Source organism: Aethalodelphis obliquidens, unplaced genomic scaffold (assembly GCF_003676395.1).
Source record: "Aethalodelphis obliquidens isolate GAN/ISIS:26980383/991018 unplaced genomic scaffold, ASM367639v1 scaffold50, whole genome shotgun sequence".
NCBI classification, from domain to species: domain Eukaryota; kingdom Metazoa; phylum Chordata; class Mammalia; order Artiodactyla; family Delphinidae; genus Aethalodelphis; species Aethalodelphis obliquidens.
The window spans coordinates 797,543-815,091 of record NW_020837994.1 but is presented as its reverse complement, the minus strand read 5'-3'; the positions used below and the strand labels follow the sequence as shown (position 1 = coordinate 815,091).

The 17,549-nt window shown below is 49.9% G+C and overlaps 1 protein-coding gene across 8 annotated transcripts in view; it reads left to right on the top strand.

Annotated features, from left to right (window-relative positions):
- Positions 1 to 17,549, top strand: part of FAM168A (family with sequence similarity 168 member A) — a 231,250-nt gene that overhangs the window by 189,170 nt on the left and 24,531 nt on the right. For 4 of the 8 annotated variants that reach the window (XM_027083334.1, XM_027083333.1, XM_027083336.1 and 1 more), the window contains 4 exons: positions 4,429 to 4,571; positions 5,412 to 5,586; positions 6,888 to 7,018; positions 7,743 to 13,762. In XM_027083334.1, coding sequence (XP_026939135.1) covers positions 4,429 to 4,571; positions 5,412 to 5,586; positions 6,888 to 7,000 — 431 coding nt within the window. In that variant the 3' untranslated portion in view covers positions 7,001 to 7,018; positions 7,743 to 13,762. Of the gene's footprint in view, positions 1 to 4,428; positions 4,572 to 5,411; positions 5,587 to 6,887; positions 7,019 to 7,742; positions 13,763 to 13,872; positions 14,040 to 17,411; positions 17,512 to 17,549 lie in introns of those variants that run through there. The other 4 variants (XR_003428055.1, XR_003428054.1, XR_003428056.1 and 1 more) reach the window with 3 other exon arrangements.

Sequence of the window (17,549 nt, the reverse complement as noted above, 5' to 3'; positions counted from 1 at the left end):
TGTGTTTGAAGGTGGTAGGGGCTCTACAACTGAAAAAGATTTATGACAGTGCAGAAGGATTGAAGAGAGGGCTGAAAAAGTTTTATCTTGCTAATGTACACACTCTCTTTATTACCCTATTTGATGGAGTCTAAAATTATGGTTAGCAACCTGAGAGAAAGAACAGGGTACCATAAACAAAGCCTCTTTCATAAGTCAGGGCTGGGACTGCTAGTGATCAGATTCCTTTTTCCTCTCACAATATTGCCTTTAATGAAATGAAGACACAAAGGCCAATATACCAAATGTCCAAGATTGGACTACAGAGACGTATAATTTCAGAAATGAGCTCTGCCCAGGGCATGGTAAGCCCTGAACTCTGGGCCCAGCCCCGCACTGATTTGCTGTGCAGTTTTGGGAAAGTTGCTGCTCCCCTGGGCTCTAGGTTCTTCATCTGAATTGGAGAGGATTGAATTCAAGTCTCTAATGTCCTTAAGGTATAGCATTCCAAAGTCCTAATTCTGTAACCTTCAGACGGAGGTAGAACTCTTTTCAGGAGACCCAGGCCCTGAGTGAGTGAGTTGAATCTAAGTTCATTTGAGCAAAATCAGTGAGTTTCTATTTTGACTTGGTTTTGTTTCATTTTTGTTTGCATCAAATCCAACGGCTTTTTTTTTTTTTTAACTTAGATGCATAAAGTAATAAACCCTGAATTTTGTGATACCCAAGGTAGCCCAGGCTACAGCCCCAGGGGAATTTCCAGTGATCCTCAGGGGTATGGACAGGACCATCAGTCAGTTGTGGAATGTCCTCTGCAATGATTTTCTAATAGAAATCCCACTGAAATACTCAGAACATAGAATATCAGCACTAGAAAGGTCCTCTGATATTATCTAGTCCAGTGAAGGTATTCCTTGAGAGAAGAATTGACATGAATCACTGACAGAGCCCAGGACTGGGACCACTGTAGTCAGAGGAGGGAACATTGAGTCCTGGGTCCTCGTGAGCCTTCGCTCATTTGCTCGCGTCTCATCTGTGAAACGTTTGCATTGGTCTTGACGATCTCTAAGGTCTTTTCTAGCTCTGCAGTTCTGCTTCTCCCTTCTCAACCTGTCTGGACAAATAGGCAAGGCCTTCTTCTCCAGCATCATCTTTTCGGCCACCCAGTGTGTTTTGGCTACTGATTTGTATTTTGAGTTTGTGTGTGTCTCATTTCATAACATGAAGAAAGGATACATTTGTAGACAAGGTTATTCTTGGATGTGGAAACCAAATTCTACTGCAGTCTCTTGGAACCTTTTGATTTTCCTCAGAGGGATAATCTCAACACTTTGTAAGATGGTTGTCCTTGTGACAGAGAGGGTTAGTGCAGGCTTCCTCAGAGGATAAAACTTCAGCACACATTCTCTGGCAGCATAAAGGAAAGTCACCAGCACTGTTGGCCTGTTATCTTTAAAGAATCTTAAAATCATGGCATTTTAAACCATCAAATTTTAGAATCTTAGAATCCTGGAGTCTGTGTTCCAAGCTGGATCACACCATAAAAGTCATACTAGTTTAACCTCCTATGTACTGTCATCTTTCAGACCAGTCTCTGCTTGTATACCCCCTAGAACAGGAAGCTTACTATCTCTCTATACAGTGAAAGAGAAAAGAATAATAGCTAATCTTTATGAACTGCTTTTAATGTGTCAGGCATTCTTTTAAGGGCTTTGCACTTATTAGTTAATGTATTCATCACAGTAGCCCTATGAAGTAAGTGCTATTATTATCCCCATTTTATAGATGAGGAGACAGATGTATTCTACAGCTGTTAAGTAGGAGGGCTGGGGTTTGGACCCAGGCAGTCAGTCTGGCTCCAAACTACTTATAATCACAACCCTGTGCTGTGTAGCTTTCAGAGACAGGCATCTTAGGATTCAGGGGTGTCCTGCCCTCCTGCATGGAAGAGAGGTGCTCTCCACTCTGGCAGGACTCCCCATAACCTGTTTTATTCCTTTAAATCAGAAGTTAGCAGGCTTTTCCTGTAAAGGCCAGATAATAAATATCTTAGGCTTTTGGGGCCTTACGATATCTGCCATTAACTACCATTCTACCAGTAAAGCAGCCATAGTCAGTATGTGAATGAATGGGCATGGCTGTGTTACAGTAAAATTTGATTTACCAAAACAAGCTACAGTCACACACAAAATTGTAGTTTGCATGTTTTAAATGTGAATAGGATGAATAAAAGATCCTGTGGTAAAACAAATTTGGAAACAGTCTCCTGCATATCCCTATCTTGGAGATTCACAGTTCATCCTATCATTTTAAAACTTCTCAGTGTCATGGAATAAAACCTATTTTCTCTCTTATTTTATATTTCTCCTCCTCCTCCCCCACTTCCCCCTTCCCTCCCACCTTCTCCTTGTCCTTTTTTTTTGGTGGGGGCGGGTGGCAAAATAACACTTAGGATCCCTTGTATACTCTTGGGACACACCCATCTTGAGAATCCCCTTTGTTTTACAGACAAGTAAACTGTGTCTCCAAGGTGAGTACACCTCAAATAGTTCCTTCTAGATGTCTGCAAACCTAGACTCCCTGTCTTCCCCACAGTATCTGTTTCTCCTCCTGTGACCACATTTCATGATTAGCTGCACAATCTAGAAACTTGGAGGAACCTGCTCTAGACTTTTTCCTCAACTGACTCGTACCTCCACTTCCAGTTAGTTTCTAGTTCTTATCAGTGCTACCTTCTCATTAATGTATTTTTCCAGCCCCATTGCTACTTATTTCCCAAGCATATTTGACCACAAAATCAGTTTCTCCAGTTTCTCATGGAACAAACTATGGGTCTGCAGGTGGAAAGATAAATGACATGATTCCAGGGGAGAGGGCAGGACAGCTTTTCGGTGGTGCCTTGGGTGGTGACTAAATAACAGCTCTCATACCCTTCTGAGTAGCTCATCAGGGGCAGGGGGTCACCATGCCAAAGCTGTGGTGTGACTTGAGAGAGATTTGTGACTGTGTGGCAGCTTGCTTTAACTGGGGTTAGGGTAGAAGAGACCCAGGGTCTTCAGAAAAATGGGATTTTAGTTCAGGAAGAGATCTTCATTCTTAGCCTTCTAATTTTACAAAATAGGAAACTAAGGCCCAGAGACTTGCCAGTAGTCACAGCAGATTGGAGGAAATCCTGGCCTGAAGCCTGGACCTCTTCTCTTCCAGTAAATCACCCTTTTCACTCTGGCCCCAGTCCCTTCTTGTAAAAACAGCCCCATGTTACTGAAAGGGTCCTTGGTGAGCATCTTGTAGGAGAAAGACCTGAGGCCAAGAGAGGTTCAGTGATGTGTCAGCCAGACCAAGCCAGGACGGGGACAGGGAAGAAGCCCCAGCGGCACCCCATTGGACATCCAAAGCCAGGATCCCTTGGCACTGTCCCTTCAACTCAGAAAGAAGGTGGTGTTCCTAAAAAGACTTGCTCTTTCTGAACTCCAGGATCCCCTAGTACAGAGTAAGAGAGTGGGGGCTACTTGATGATCACTTGGGTTCCAAAGAATCATTCCATTTTGTGATTCTCTAAGAACACAGTCTTGTTCCTGAGTGATTCATGTTTCAGGTTTTTCCTGCGAACTTAGGATCTGACTCTCTTTTCCAGAAAATTCAAAGGCAGCACAATTTGTTTGAATGGCTGATTGTGAGCTTCCTGGGGCCTGACTTCTCAGCCCCTACCCAGCTTCAGTCCACCCTGCTGACCCCACATGGCCTGGGTTCCAGGTCGATGTGAACCTTTTTGATCCCTGACTTCAGTCTTTCAGACAGTGGTGGCCCTCCCCCAAACCCCAGGAGGGGAGGAAAGGCCAGCTGTGTAGAGCAAAGTTTTTCAGCATCCTAGAAGATGAGGGTCTCTGAATGGGGTTTTCAGTGGGGTTTCCACCTTAAAACTTGGCAGGGAAGAAGGGGAACATGGTGGAGGGCAGTCCAAAAAGGGAGAGAGATAAAAGGAGACAAAGAGAGAATACAGGAGAAAGCAAGACAGAAGCAGCAGCAGAGGATGCCCTGAGGTGCTGAGTATGGAGACAGAAAAGCAAGGAGAGAGAGTGCAGTATAGAGCGAGCAGGTTGAGGGTCTCCTGTCCATGCACACCTGCCTGTCTCATGGCACATGGCTCAGAGTCCCAGACTGTTTGAGCTGCAAGGGTCCCTTAAGAGATCATCTGGTCCCAGCCTCTTATTTTATAGATCAGAGCCCTGAGACAGAGAAATAAGAGATGCCACACATGCAGCCACTGAGGGAGCTGCCTCTGGGGCCCGGGCTCTCTGGGTGGAGCCCTGTTCTCTGTCTGTTCTCATCTGTGTTTCCAGCCTGGATTCAGCCCATGTTTGTCTGGGGAGTCGTTGACTGGGACCTGCTGCCTTCCAGCGATGCTGTTCTGCCAACTAACTGAAAGTCTCTCTTATTGCCTTGGTACAGGATATACTGCGGGGACACCATACAAGGTCCCACCGACCCAGAGTAATACTGCTCCGCCCCCCTACTCCCCATCACCCAACCCCTATCAGACGGCCATGTATCCCATCAGAAGTGCCTACCCCCAGCAGAATCTGTATGCCCAGGTAGGTACATGTAGAAGCCCGGGACTACTTCTTCTGCAGGTAAAGGAGCCACCAGCCTGGGTAGGGTGGAGGGGGGTGAAGAAGAGAGTTCGTGGCTCTGATGAGCTGTCGCTGTTGTGTCATTAAAACAATAACCTTGCAGTCTACACACTCCCCCAGTCTACCTCAGTCCACAGTCTGAGGCTCTTGTCATTATTTAGCAAAAACATTTGAGAAGCTCTGGATTAAGATGATCCAGGACGCCCTGTCTACTCTGCCCAAAGGTCAGCAGACCTGTGGGGCTGTGACAGCACAAAGCAGTCATGTGATCCAGGCAGTGGGAGGTCACCTCAGACCATTGTCTCCATCCTCAACCTTTTTTGCCTCCAGGAGAATAGATAGTAAGAGACACTTGGGGAAGTGCTCTGCATTTATGACATTTTTCCAGTATGTAGAATGGCAGCATTCACACCAGTATGATACTCCCACCAGTAATCCCTCATGTGTGCACATGCACAGTGCTCTGAAGTTCACCAGCCTCGTCCACAGCCCTCTTCACTCACTGATCGTGGTCCCTACCTTTGTATTTTAAGCAGTCTAAGAAGAAGCACATTGCAATAAGATAAACATAGTAGATCATCATAGCAGCCCTAGGAGCAAGGCAGGACAGGGTTCAAGCCTTATTTTTCAGACCAGAAGCTGAGCCCAGCACTGAACTGTCCACAGCCACGTAGAAGACAGAAGCAGAGCCCCAGACCTTGTGTCCCTGGGCCAGAGCTTCTCTGACCCCATCCCTTAGGGTTTGGGACAGGCTCCCCTCCTCTCCAGAAGCCTGTGTGACCTCAGCCTTTTTTCCCCCAGGGAGCCTACTACACACAGCCGGTGTATGCTGCCCAGCCCCATGTCATCCACCACACCACGGTCGTCCAGCCCAACAGCATTCCCTCTGCCATCTACCCGGCGCCTGTCGCTGCTCCCAGGACCAATGGTGTGGCCATGGGCATGGTGGCCGGCACCACCATGGCGATGTCAGCAGGTAAGGGCAACATCTGTGTTGGTGTCCATCCCCTTCCTCCAGGAACTCATGACAGTGGAGAACACAGTCATGGAATCGATTGTAGCAAAGCATGAAGAATTCTATGCCTGGGGGTTCTAGGAACACAGAGGAGGACCCTCTAACTCTGTCCACAGGGATGGGGAAGATTTCACCAAGGAGGACTTATTGAGCTAGGCCTTAAAGGGTGAACAGAGGCTAACCAGAGAGACGAAAAAGGGAAGGGCAGTCCAGGGGTAAAAAACATGGGTAAAGCACATTCACAGAATGGAAATGGTCTAAATCACTTAGAAAATAGGGGCGTGGAGTTAGAAGGGTGGCTGGAATAGTTGTCAGAGATAAAGTGGTGGAGAGTCTTGAATACCTTTAGGTAATGGGGAGATAAGCAGAGGAGAGATGGAGTTTGGTTTAATCATTCTCTCTGGCTGCAAGGTGGAGGCAGGCTTAGCCAGGGGGAAGCTCTGGTTTAGAGGAGACATGATGATGCTAGGACTCTGATAGCAGCAGGGTTCCAGAAAGGAGGGCATAGGGCAATGTTATTTAGCAGGCAGGAGCTTAAGGACCTGTCCAATAATTAATTGTGAGGCTTAGGAGAAGCAGGAGTCCAAGAGGACCCCTTCTCCATTTCTGGCTTACTCCAGAAACCCTGCCCTTCGGGAACCTTGAGAATGGGGGCAGGGAGAGATGCCAGAGGAAGAGCAGGTTTAGGGAAGTCTTTGGATGAACTGGCATTAAAAAGAAAGGCATGAGAAGAAAAGAGGGCTCTGAATAACCTTTAGAGACCCAACTTTCAAAGAATCAGCTAGGTCACCTTCTGGGGGAAGAGAGTATGAGGGGTTGAGTGGACAGGAGGTGGGAGTTGGGATTTTATTCTGCCCCCTAATGTAGGCGTTGTTGAGGCCTCTCACTCCCCAGATCAGGTGAGCAAGCTATTGAATGTCTGCTGGGTGCCAGCCTTGTTGGTTGGGTCCTGGGGACCACATACTGATAGATCAGACCAGAACCCTACCCGTAGGAACAACTAGGTTAGTGGGAACACAACGATGTGAACCAGCGATCACCACTCAGTGTGATGTTGGTGCAGTGAGGGGAGCATACAAAGAAGGGTGAAAGGAGGCCACTGAAGATGAGTGAGTGACTGTCCTGGAGCATGAGGAACGCTTCCCCTGGCAAGATGTGGAAGGGTGGGCAGCAGCTGTGTGAAAGGCTGTGGCTTCATCCTCTTCATCCCAGTGCTCTGGGACGGCCTCATCAGGTTTCCTCTTCTCTCTCTGGATGCTCAGGTACCCTGCTGACTGCACCCCAGCACACCGCGATTGGGGCACACCCTGTCTCCATGCCAGCATACAGGGCCCAAGGGACCCCTGCGTACAGCTATGTGCCCCCGCACTGGTAAAGCCTGCATCCCATCCAAGTGAGTGGGGCCCAGGGTGGGAGAGGTAGGAGGGTGACAAAACAGAATCGTTTCAAAGCCCCTGTCTTGGTCTGAAGCACAGGTGTCGGCAAGGGGCAGGTGACAGTTACCAGTTACTTTCCTGCTCCAGGTTCAGTAATATCACTCTTAATAATAGCTGTAACTTTATATATATTCTAGATACTTAACGTATGCTCTCTCATGATCATCACAGTAACTCTGTGAAATAAGGATCATTAGCTCTATTTTACAGATAAATACATAGTTCAACATCACTTAACCAGTAAAAACTGGGACTTGAACTCCAATCCTCTAGTACTAAATTCTGTGCTCTTTACCATACCGTCTTCAGGCATCTTCTACCTGTGGGCCCCATTCTTCCAATGAACTTTTACCTCAGTCAGATGTTGGCTCTGACTGGGGCCAGGCAGAAACTCTGGGCCATCCCCACCACCAGATTCCTTGCTGCCCTCTGCAGCTGCTGAGGCAGTGCCAGTGAACTGCAGGGCTCCAGGGATTCGAAAATCCTCTGCCCTACTTCCTCATCTCCCCCGCCCTCCTCCTCCAGGAGCTCTTGGCACTGGAAGGGAAACAGGCAGCTCCACTGGGAAGGCACAGAGGGCTCCATTTAGGGCTCCCAGCATGAGGGGAGGGGGTCCAGTAGCTTCCTGAAGTGGCCTCAGGGATATCACTGTCACTAACGGCCTTCCCCTTCCTCCCCCAGATCTGGAGTCACACATTGTATGCAACTACTCAAGTCTTACACAGGTGCTGGAGCAGCTCCCTAGCAGCACCACCTCTATTTGCAAGAAGAGACAACGGAAGTGCAAGGGTCACTTTATGCATCTTTAACGGTTTTGGTTTTTATTTTCGGTTTTTGTAAAAGCTGCTTTTTCTAATCTCCTGCCTCTCCCCACTGTCCCCCTTTTAGCCACTGCCCTTCCAGCTCTAGCCCTCCTCCTACCTGACCAGGCACATCCTCTCTGCTCTTCTTTTCTTCCCCAAGAATCCAGTCCCGGGAGCCTAGTCTAGCAGCAGTCAGAGAGTGGGGTCTGTTGCAGTGGTTCAGCTGAAGGCGCAATTTCCTTTGAAGAGCATGAGAGATGTGATCCTCAGGTCCAGGGTAGGAACTCAGAGCTGTTGAGCAGGCCACATCTCTGGGGGATTGTTTCTTTTTTGATTTTCCTCAAGCAGGATTAGTTTAAGACATTACCATGTCCTGACACAAATGAAATCTCTTCTGAGAACCATCGCAACAGACCAAGAACAAAACCACCTGATTAGGTAGGAGTGTTCATAGCAGCTTAATAATACCCCAGATCAGAACCTGGGAAAACCAGATTCTTTCTTTGGGAGAACTTGGGGGAGGGTGGGGGGAGGGAGGGCACTATGGAAAGGAAGAGGGAAGAGGGTCGAGAGGCGCTTGCCTGCTGGCTTTGGTTGGTAAGGTCTCTGGCCAAATTGTCTGGGCCTGGACCCTGTAACTTGCACAGTGATGTTAACTGACTTGGCACTTCCTCAGAAGGTGATTTTGACCTCAGACCTACCAAGCAGCTGCAGGGTGGTGGGATCCCAGCCTCCCAAAGCCTTGGAAGGCCAGGTGCCCTGTGTAATCCAGACCTTGGCCCCTGGGCCCTCATGGATCCACTCTGATGAGGAGCTTGCTCCTGATCAGAGTGGAAACCTATGGCATTTCTCTCCCTTCCCTTTGCCCTTCCCACTTCCAGGGCTCACCTGTCTGTCCATGGCGCTGGCAGACAGGCCAAGTTCTTGGTTACCTTGTGCCATTCATGGCCACAGTGAAGGAACCACATTCCAGACGGGTGCTGGCAGCTCTGAAGGTCAGGATAGTGAAGGAAAAGCAATAGCAATAAACACTTCATAGACTCATGGAACTGAAGGGACCTTAGCAACCATCTCATCCATTCCCCTGTTTGACAGATGAGGAAGCTGAGGCCCAGAGAAGCGGAAAGGACTTCCCTAGACCTTGCAGTAAATCAGCATTAAATGCAGCCTTCCTGCCTGGGGCATGTTGCCCATGAAAATTTACCTAGGGATGGATTGGCTTGGTTTTGTAAAAATGAAGTCAGCAGTGCCCACACCTGGTGAACTCGGGAACAGTCTCTGGGCTTTTGTTTCTGCTCTTTCCCTCCATGGATTCCAAAGGCGGGGATTGAAGACTGGGCAGAGGTGACATGGGGGCAGATGGCAGGAACAGAAATTGCAAATGAAGAAATAGCATTTGGAAATTCTGTGAAGACATCTGGAACTCTCATCCTATACCTGACTCCAGCCCTAGGGATGGCTGAAAAGGAGTCCATGCTTTTAAGACAGTAGCCCCTCATCCTGAGAGGAGAGGAGGAGGAGACATGGGCTCTCCTGGGAGAAGAGGGACGCACTGGTCTCAGCCAGGAGCCCGGTAGTCTAGCACTGTCCCCCTGCTCCCAGCACTTGGCTGGGCCAGCAGCCCCTTTGGGGATGCGGGGAGAGGAACATTTTACTGTACAGAATGGAATCATTGATAACATTTATAACTTTTAAATAACTCTCTTCATTTTAAATTCATGCATACTTGGACATAATCCCTACCCCTACCTGCCGTGTCTCCCTAAAGGAGGAGAAAATCAGGAAGCCCTTGGGCCAGAAGGACCTCAGAGGCTATCTGGCTGTTCCCAGGAGGGCAAAGCCCAGCAGCATCCTCAACCCAGAGCCAGGAGTTGAGGGCCCACCTTCTTGGCTTTCCAGGGAAATGCAGCACTGGTAAGGAGAAGCCCAGCTGTCCGAAATTAAATGGTCTGTTCTGGGGTGCTGAAGAGGTTTCATTTTAAAACAATAGGAAGTTTTCCAGTGTTAATCCATTTTTTGCAAATACCTCCTCCTACTGTCTGGTTTTCTAAGGGTGGGTGAAGGTTGTTTTAGATTATGTCATACATGTTTAGAAAATGCCAAAATAATAATAATGATTATAATAATAATAGGAATCCTTTGCATTTGTCAGGTGCCTCATAGACTTCAGAGCACTTCACAGCCTTTAATTTACTGGCCCTGAGAGCAAGGGTCAGAGTTATTACACCCATTTGACAAATGAGAAAACTGGTTCTAAAAGGAAAGGGAACTTGCCCAAAGTGAGCAGAATGCTGGTATCCTGACAAGCTTCCCTGAACCCTGCTGCCTCCAGATGGGCTAGGGTAGGACCACAGAGAGAAGGAAAAAGGGAGGAGATCTAGGAATGACCTTTTTACTTTTGTTCATTCTATACCAGTAAGTAAAAACTAACATCTAGTACCTCACAGTTCACAAAGCAGTTTCATATCCATCATCTGGTTTAACCCTGTGAAATAGATTATTTTCTCATTTGATCCATGAGGAAACGGAGACTTGGAAAAGCAAAGTGACTTGCTCATAAGTGGCAGAGCCATTTGAATCCCAGCCTGCTGCCTCTGTCCCTGCAGTCTGAATCCACACACGGCTCATGGACAGAAACATCAATGCTCAGTACCCTCTCTTAGCCCTAGTATGTAATTCAAGATCAAAGACAGGCCCCAAGGCAAAAACAAGGTGTGAAAATGCTGTGGTCTGGAAGAGCCCAGGCCCAGTGCCCCTTTTTCAGCCTGAGCCACTGGAGTCCCAGTTCAGCTGGCCTCACCCTTTTGCTTTGACAGAGATCCACAAGCCTGGCCAAGCTTGGGGAGTCATTGCAGAGGGACTGAGCCCAGGAGAACAGGGGCAGTAGTGTGCCTGTGGTAGGATGAGAGCACACCTGGTAGGATCACAGGCGTCTGTTGGGAGGTACCATGGGTGTTATCCAAAGATACTGGATGGCCCAGTGGTCAAGCTGGACAGAGGTCAGAGCTGGAAGGGCCCTGCCATTGTAGGAAGGCCAGCAAGCCAGAAAGGACAAGGGGTGTGCCTACATACATAGCAAGCTACAGCATGGCACCAGCAAAGCCCTCTCTCCACCCCACTCCACTGCCTCTCCCTAGTACCACAGGCTTGGTGGCCAGGGTCAGGGGTACAGGTGGTTCCAGTCACCAGCCAACCCTCTTGGCTTCTGCCACTTCTACCTGGCTCCTCCTCATTAGGCTGGGGTCTAGGAAGCTGGAGTCTGGAGTGCCCCCAAGTGGTTAAGAGCCTGGAATTTATTTTTCTGCCACGTTTTGGAAAAATGTATTTAATTTCTTCCCCATGAGACAGGGCAGTTGCTGCTGTTCCTCTTTCTCTCCTGGCAGTGACCCAAAAGTACGTATCCCATTCCTATATCTTGAAAAAGGACACTCGCACCTGTCCAGAGTTTTCTGTCTGTGTACAAAGTACTTCAACATTGATTGCCAAAAATCCCCATTTTGTAGATGGAAAAACTAAGTCTCAGAAGGCTTAAGAGACTTGCCAAAGGTCACACAGCTCATAAGAGAAAGAGCCAAGATTTGAACTGTTTAAATCCTCTGCTTTCTGCTGGCACCTGCTGGGTCTGGGTGGCAGGCATGCAGAAGGGATGGGCTACCTATCTGCCCCCAAACAGAGGAAGACCCCACGGAAACCTGGGGAGCTCAATCCTGCCAACTGAGCAGATTTTTATGAGGAGCCCTGGGAACCCAGAGGCATATCCAGATGGTAGCACCCAGAGGATGAGAATTTGCAAGAAAAGGCTTAACTTGAGCAAAACATTTTGGGGTCATGAGGTTTAGGACTGAAGACATGTTCAAGGGCAGCCCCAGGCACCTGTCCGTTGAAAGACCCATGTCCCTGGGAAGCCTGCGTACCCTTACTTTCTGACCCTGGAGAGCCTGCCCACTGTCCAGACCTGGCGAGTTGGCACTTCCAGGGGACCTGGTGTAGCCCTGAATGGCCAAAAGCACATCTGACTCAAGTCTCTGGGCCTGTTTTTCCCCTGGGTGAGGACCAGGATCTAGAGAGACACTGTGCAGTCCTTTCTCCTTATCCCAACTCTGACCGTTGGGCACCCAAAGTGTTCCAAGTTTGAGGTATCCCACTCCCAGAGATCTGGGAGTGCTTCTTCGGAGAGGCTGGCTTTGTTCTGAGTAGGCTTCAGAAATGAATCACATGGAGCATAAAAGTAGTGCAGATCCTCTGATCACCAAATTCTGGTGTCCTCACTGTACAGACAGGACTCTGGCTGAGTCAGGCCTGGAGCCCTGCATATCAGATCCTCAGCTCTGCTCTGTGGCCAGAGAGAGAGGGCCTAGATGGCATGGGTCTTGGAGCGCTCTTGGCCCCAGCACTGTGGTTGAAGCAGTCATTTAGATGTCACCATGGCATTTTCTCCTCAATTGCTGTTGAGTGAAAGTATGTGGAAGCTCTGCTTTTCCATGCTGTATTCCACATCACTATAGGATATGTGGTCCCCAGCTGCTTGCCAAGCTTGGGAATCCGGAGGGGGCAGGTTGGGCAGCGGAGGGGGCAGGTGAGGAGGCTCCATACTCGTGTCCAGCCCCAGGGGAATCCAGGCCAGACCTACCTCCAAAAGCAGGATCACAGCAGAGGAGACCCAGCCAGGCTAACATCTAATTCCACACCTGAGCCTCTGAGAGCTCAGCCTACTATGGGTGTGCCAGGCTGGTGGCAGGATTTGTCCTTTACCTGTCCATGTTCCCTTCTCCTAGACAACTTGTTTCTGAAATTAGGCATTACGTGGTTCTAGGGCCCGGCCTTTAAAATTCCTGACAGGCCAGTTTCAACATTCCATAACCAACCTTGCCTGAGCCAGACTTGGGTCTCACTCCCTCACTTTCTCCAATGGGTATTTTCTATCTTGCATGCTGTTGAGTCCAGCCCAGTGGCTAGGTGATTGGGGTTGGTTGTCACAGAGCCAGACAGGGAAACTAGAACTCTTGCTTCCCTGTGGCTGCATGCGTAGTCCCTGGGTATTCTTGCTGTGGCAGTGAGGCCCTGTACCCAGTCCAGCTCCTGGTAGAGGGGGTATTTTCCTTTCTGAGGAGAACAGATATAACAGCCTTGCTGATAAGTACCAGCCCATAGGACTCAAATGGGTGAAGTCATCTTTGGGCCTGACCCCAGCAAGACCAGCATCTCCAGGCTCCAGCCTTCCTCCTCATGCCTGAGAGTCAGGGAAAGAGTGGGACTGCCCAAAGACCACCTTCTTGGGTCAGCCAGATTATCTGGATCTGTGGTGGGACTCCAGCTCTTCCTTACCCAAGGGGATGTAAGGCCAGGCCTCTAGCAATGTGGAGTTGTCTGTAGTGACCTTTAAAGGCCCAAGGGCCTGTTCCCATCTCCTGACTAAAAGGTATCTTCATCCCTGTTCATGTCACACGACAGAGAAAACTTGTTCTCGTGACATGTACCATCCCTGTGAGAGAGCGTTGTATATGATTTTGTATTTTTTAATTCATTTTAACCTACAGGTTGGAATCTAATTTTTAAATTTTATTGGAACTCACATTTTAAAAAGAAAAACATTTAAAATAATAATAATAAACCTTTGACCAGTGTCTTCCAAGTAGTTTGATCAAAGAACTTATAGGTGTTTTCAAAACACAGCCTGGAGTGTAAAGATTGGAAAGCCCCATGGCCTCGCTTGTGTGTATGAAGTGTAAATCTGGTTTTGTTTTGTTGTTTTGGATTCTTTTGGGTTTTTGTTTCGTTTTGTTTTGAAGATCAGATAGTGATCACTCTGAAAGATTGAAGCCAAGAATTTGTAACTATGATATTTACTGTAAGCTGTAGAACATTCAATAACTATTAAAAAAATTTCCAAAAAAAGTCTGGGGTGACCAGACTGGTGGTTCTTGGGGGAGGGGGACACAGACACCTCCTGGGCCAGTGAGAGTCCCCTGGGTTTCTTCCCAAGTTGATCCTAAACTTGTTTTCACCAGTCAGGTAACACCTACGCTGCATCTCCGGGGAGGCCCTGGGACTCACAGTTGGGCCTGGGAAGTGGCCGTCGGCACCTGGACTAAGGTGTGTGATACCGAGTGCCCACCATGTGGCCAGCACTGTGCTTTATGCTTCGCAACTCATAATCCTCACAGCAGGATGGGAGGTGAGCCCTGTTGTTAGCCCTGTCCTTGGTAGTGGGCAGCTAAGGAGGGTTAAGTAAGTACCTCGGCCAAGGTTACAGAGCTAGTGAGGGGCGGAGTTGGAACTTACACTTGGTCTGGCTCCAAAGCCCAGGCACCAAGCCCCAAGCCCCACATTCTCCTGCCCACCCTGGAGGAGGCAATGCCTGTACTCACTCCAAGGGTAAATTGGTCAGGTGGGAAACCAAGGGAAGGGCTTAGTGTGGTTTGTAGTCCCAGAAGGACAGTTGAAGGCAGTCATATGGTCTCCATCCAAATGGTCATCAAGTGCTGTCAGTTTTATTTACATCCTAAACATCTCTCTCTTGTCCAGGCCTGGGCTCCTCTCCCTGGTTATCACAGCCACCATCCCATCCTAGGGCCTGGCCCCTGCAGTCCACGCTCTCCCAGCCTCCAGGTATTCAGCTTCCTCAAATGGAGAGAATACTTGAGGCCCAAAGAGGCTAAGTGACCTGGCTGTAACTAACACTCAGGACTCCTGACTCTCGAGCCCTTTGCACCAAACCGTACCCTGGGCCTCCATAATGCCTTCCCCAGTTTCCTCTCCTGTCCTCACCTGACATGAAACTTATTCTCCCTCCCTTGTGATGGCAGAAAGCGCTGTCGGGTGTGGTAGGGGAGGGCCTTGCTGGGCTCTCTTCCCCTGCACAGGAAGGGGATTTTTCCCAAGGACTCAGCTCCAGGTCAGTGGCAGGGCTGGGGGCCAGGAGCAGGTGGAAGGCAGAGACCGGGGCCCCAGCACCCACAATTCTGGCCCATGGAGGAGGGGTTATGGAGTGAGAGAGGGCAGTCTCAGAACTGTCCTCAGTGGTTGGCCCAGGGCCCCACTGTGTCCTCCAGCTCCCAGCCCTGCCAATAGCCTGGGCCTACCTTGCTCAAGAGCAGGATTTAGAGCCAAGAAAGCTTCCACGTGAGGGTGGGGGCCCTAAAAGCCAAGGGTATCAGACACACCCCTACCTGATCCCTCAGCAACTCATCCCACTCTTTTGGGAGCTGGCCTCAGTATCCTCCAGGGACAAGAGACTGGGGCCAGGGCTAGTCTTTCTCTTACCTTCCAGCAAGCAGGAAATTGGGGTGGTGGGAGTGGTCTGGAGGGGAGCAGTGCTTATTACCCCAGGGCCCAGCACTGAGATGGGGTAAGCGTTACCTAACCCGGGAAGCCCAGACCCAGCCTCAGCCTCCACCGTCGCTGGCATCTGTATGTGCCTCACCCCAGGCAAGAGGGCATCCAGAGACCAGGGTCCAACTTCCCCCTGGGAAAGGAGGCCAGAGAGTGGGAGGGCTCAGCCTCCCACCCCTTTCCCCCGGGGCACTGTCTCGTCCTCATCTCAATGTGTCACACAAGTCCTCGGTGAAGTGGGGTTGGTTGGCTGAGGGGACAGCCAAGTTTGAGAAGCCACACCCTGAGGTGCAGCTGAACAGCTGGTGAGTAGGGACACCAGTCGCACCACGGCGGCCCCAGGGAACATTCCCCGGGGTGCACTCGTGATGCCCACTGGTCCCCTACAACAGACACCCTGTTCTAGACTTTGGCAACCTTTGTTGCTCCGGAAAATTCCTCCTGATGTCCAGCCTGTCTCCTTCCCTCCCCTCTCCTAGAGCAGGTGATGCTTTGCCTCCTGGGTCCTCAGAGGTGCCCTCCCTTTCCTGCCCACCTGAGAAGCCCGAGAGAGAGAAGCCTGTGCCCTAAAAGAGGTGAGAGAAAGGGAGAGGTCGAATCTCAAAGCTCAGCCTCCCCTCAGGCGGGGATTTTTCTCTGAACCTGCTAGGCCGGCCCCTTGTCATGGCTTCTGCCCTATGTGAAGCCTGGGCCTCCCGCAGGGTGTCCCTTTCCATACCTCCCCAGGTTCCATGAACCGTCACTTTTTGGTTCTTCAGCCTCTCCTTGGGCCTCGTTCCCATTAGTGTTGAAATATGTCCTTTTCTTCCTTTTTTTTTTTCTTTTCTTTTTTGGCCACACCACTCAGCACGCGGGGATCCTTAGTTCCTCGACCAGGGATTGAACCCGCTCCCCCTGCAGTGGATGTGCGGAGTCTTAACCACTGGACTGCCAGGGAAGACCCTCTGTCTTTTAAAACCATACCAAACACCAAAAGAACCTGGAATTAACTAAAAACCCTCTCTCCCCAGAGCCTGAGGGCCTACCAGCTATTACCTGGCACAGTCAGGCTTCTGCAGAAAGCTCAGCCCACTGGGACCTGGCTCTGGTCTCGCCACATCCCTGTGTCGGCTAGCCAGGGGATGCTAGTCCTGACCTTGCAGCAGCGCCTGGCTTTGTGACCCACCCTGCTCCCCACACTCTCGTCCTTCCCTGGCTTCCAGGACGCTGCACTCTCCTGCTTGCTTTCCTTCCCACCTTTCTGGGCCTTCCCTGAGCTCTCTCCCTGGAACGTGCTCCCTCCCAGTCCAGTCCTGGTGCAAATCCCCATCTGAGTGCTTCCAGGTATCATCATAGGCCAGGTCTGTCCCTCGAGCGCCGCGGGCCTGCACGTGCAGGTGCCTCAGGACATCCCGTGGGTCTGCATCACTGCTCCCCACCCAGCTGGCCCGAATCCCGTGAGCCACATCCCAGCACCAAGGCCTAGCAGTTCCGTCCTCTGTCCCAGGAGTCTTTCCATCGCCCCCGCAAACCCCTGCTCCTCCGTCTCTTGTCTGGATGGCTGCAACAGCCTCCTGTGGGTCCCTGCTCCCACAGCTCCTGCACCCTCCACAGTGGTCAGGAATGAGCTGGCTAGTCATACTTTTTAGCCTTCCTGAATGCTCTAGAGGCTCCTTGGGCATCCCTGGCATAGGGCCAGTGGCTTCCAAGAGCCCATGTGGCTGCCTTCTGCTGCCACCCCCAGCCCAGCCTTCACACCTGAGTCACTCTGTACTTGAAGCTTCTCCGGCTCCTCCTATTTTCATTGCCGTCCGGCCTTTGTACATGCTGTTCCCCCTCTGTGGAACACAGCTCCCCTTCCCACATTCTCCAGCCCTCAATATGCCTTACTTACCCCATCCATTTGCCAGGCTCCACTTCCTCTAGAGCTGTGCTGTCCAGTACAGGAGCCACTAGCCACATGAGGTTATCAAGCCCTTGAAATATGCTACTTCATATTAAGACGTGCTTTAAGTGTATTTTACATACCACATTTCAAAGCAAAAAAATGGTTAATTCATAATTTTTATACTGATTTCATATTAAAATGAAAGTATTTTAGATATACTGGTTTAAGTAAAATACATTGTTGATATCATTTAAAATAAGTTCACTTGGTTCTTTTTACTTTTTAAAATGTGGCTATTAGAAAAATTTTAATTACATACGTGGCGCACACTCTATTTCCGTTGGACAGCACTGCTTCTAGGGCCTTCAGTGAGAACCAGGTGACCTGAGAGGCCACCTCCGGCCCCACTTCAGCTGCTGCCTGGTGTCCACCTGCCAAACAGCAGGCGCTGCCAGGGGAGGGGTGGCCTGTCCCACACACGGAGCC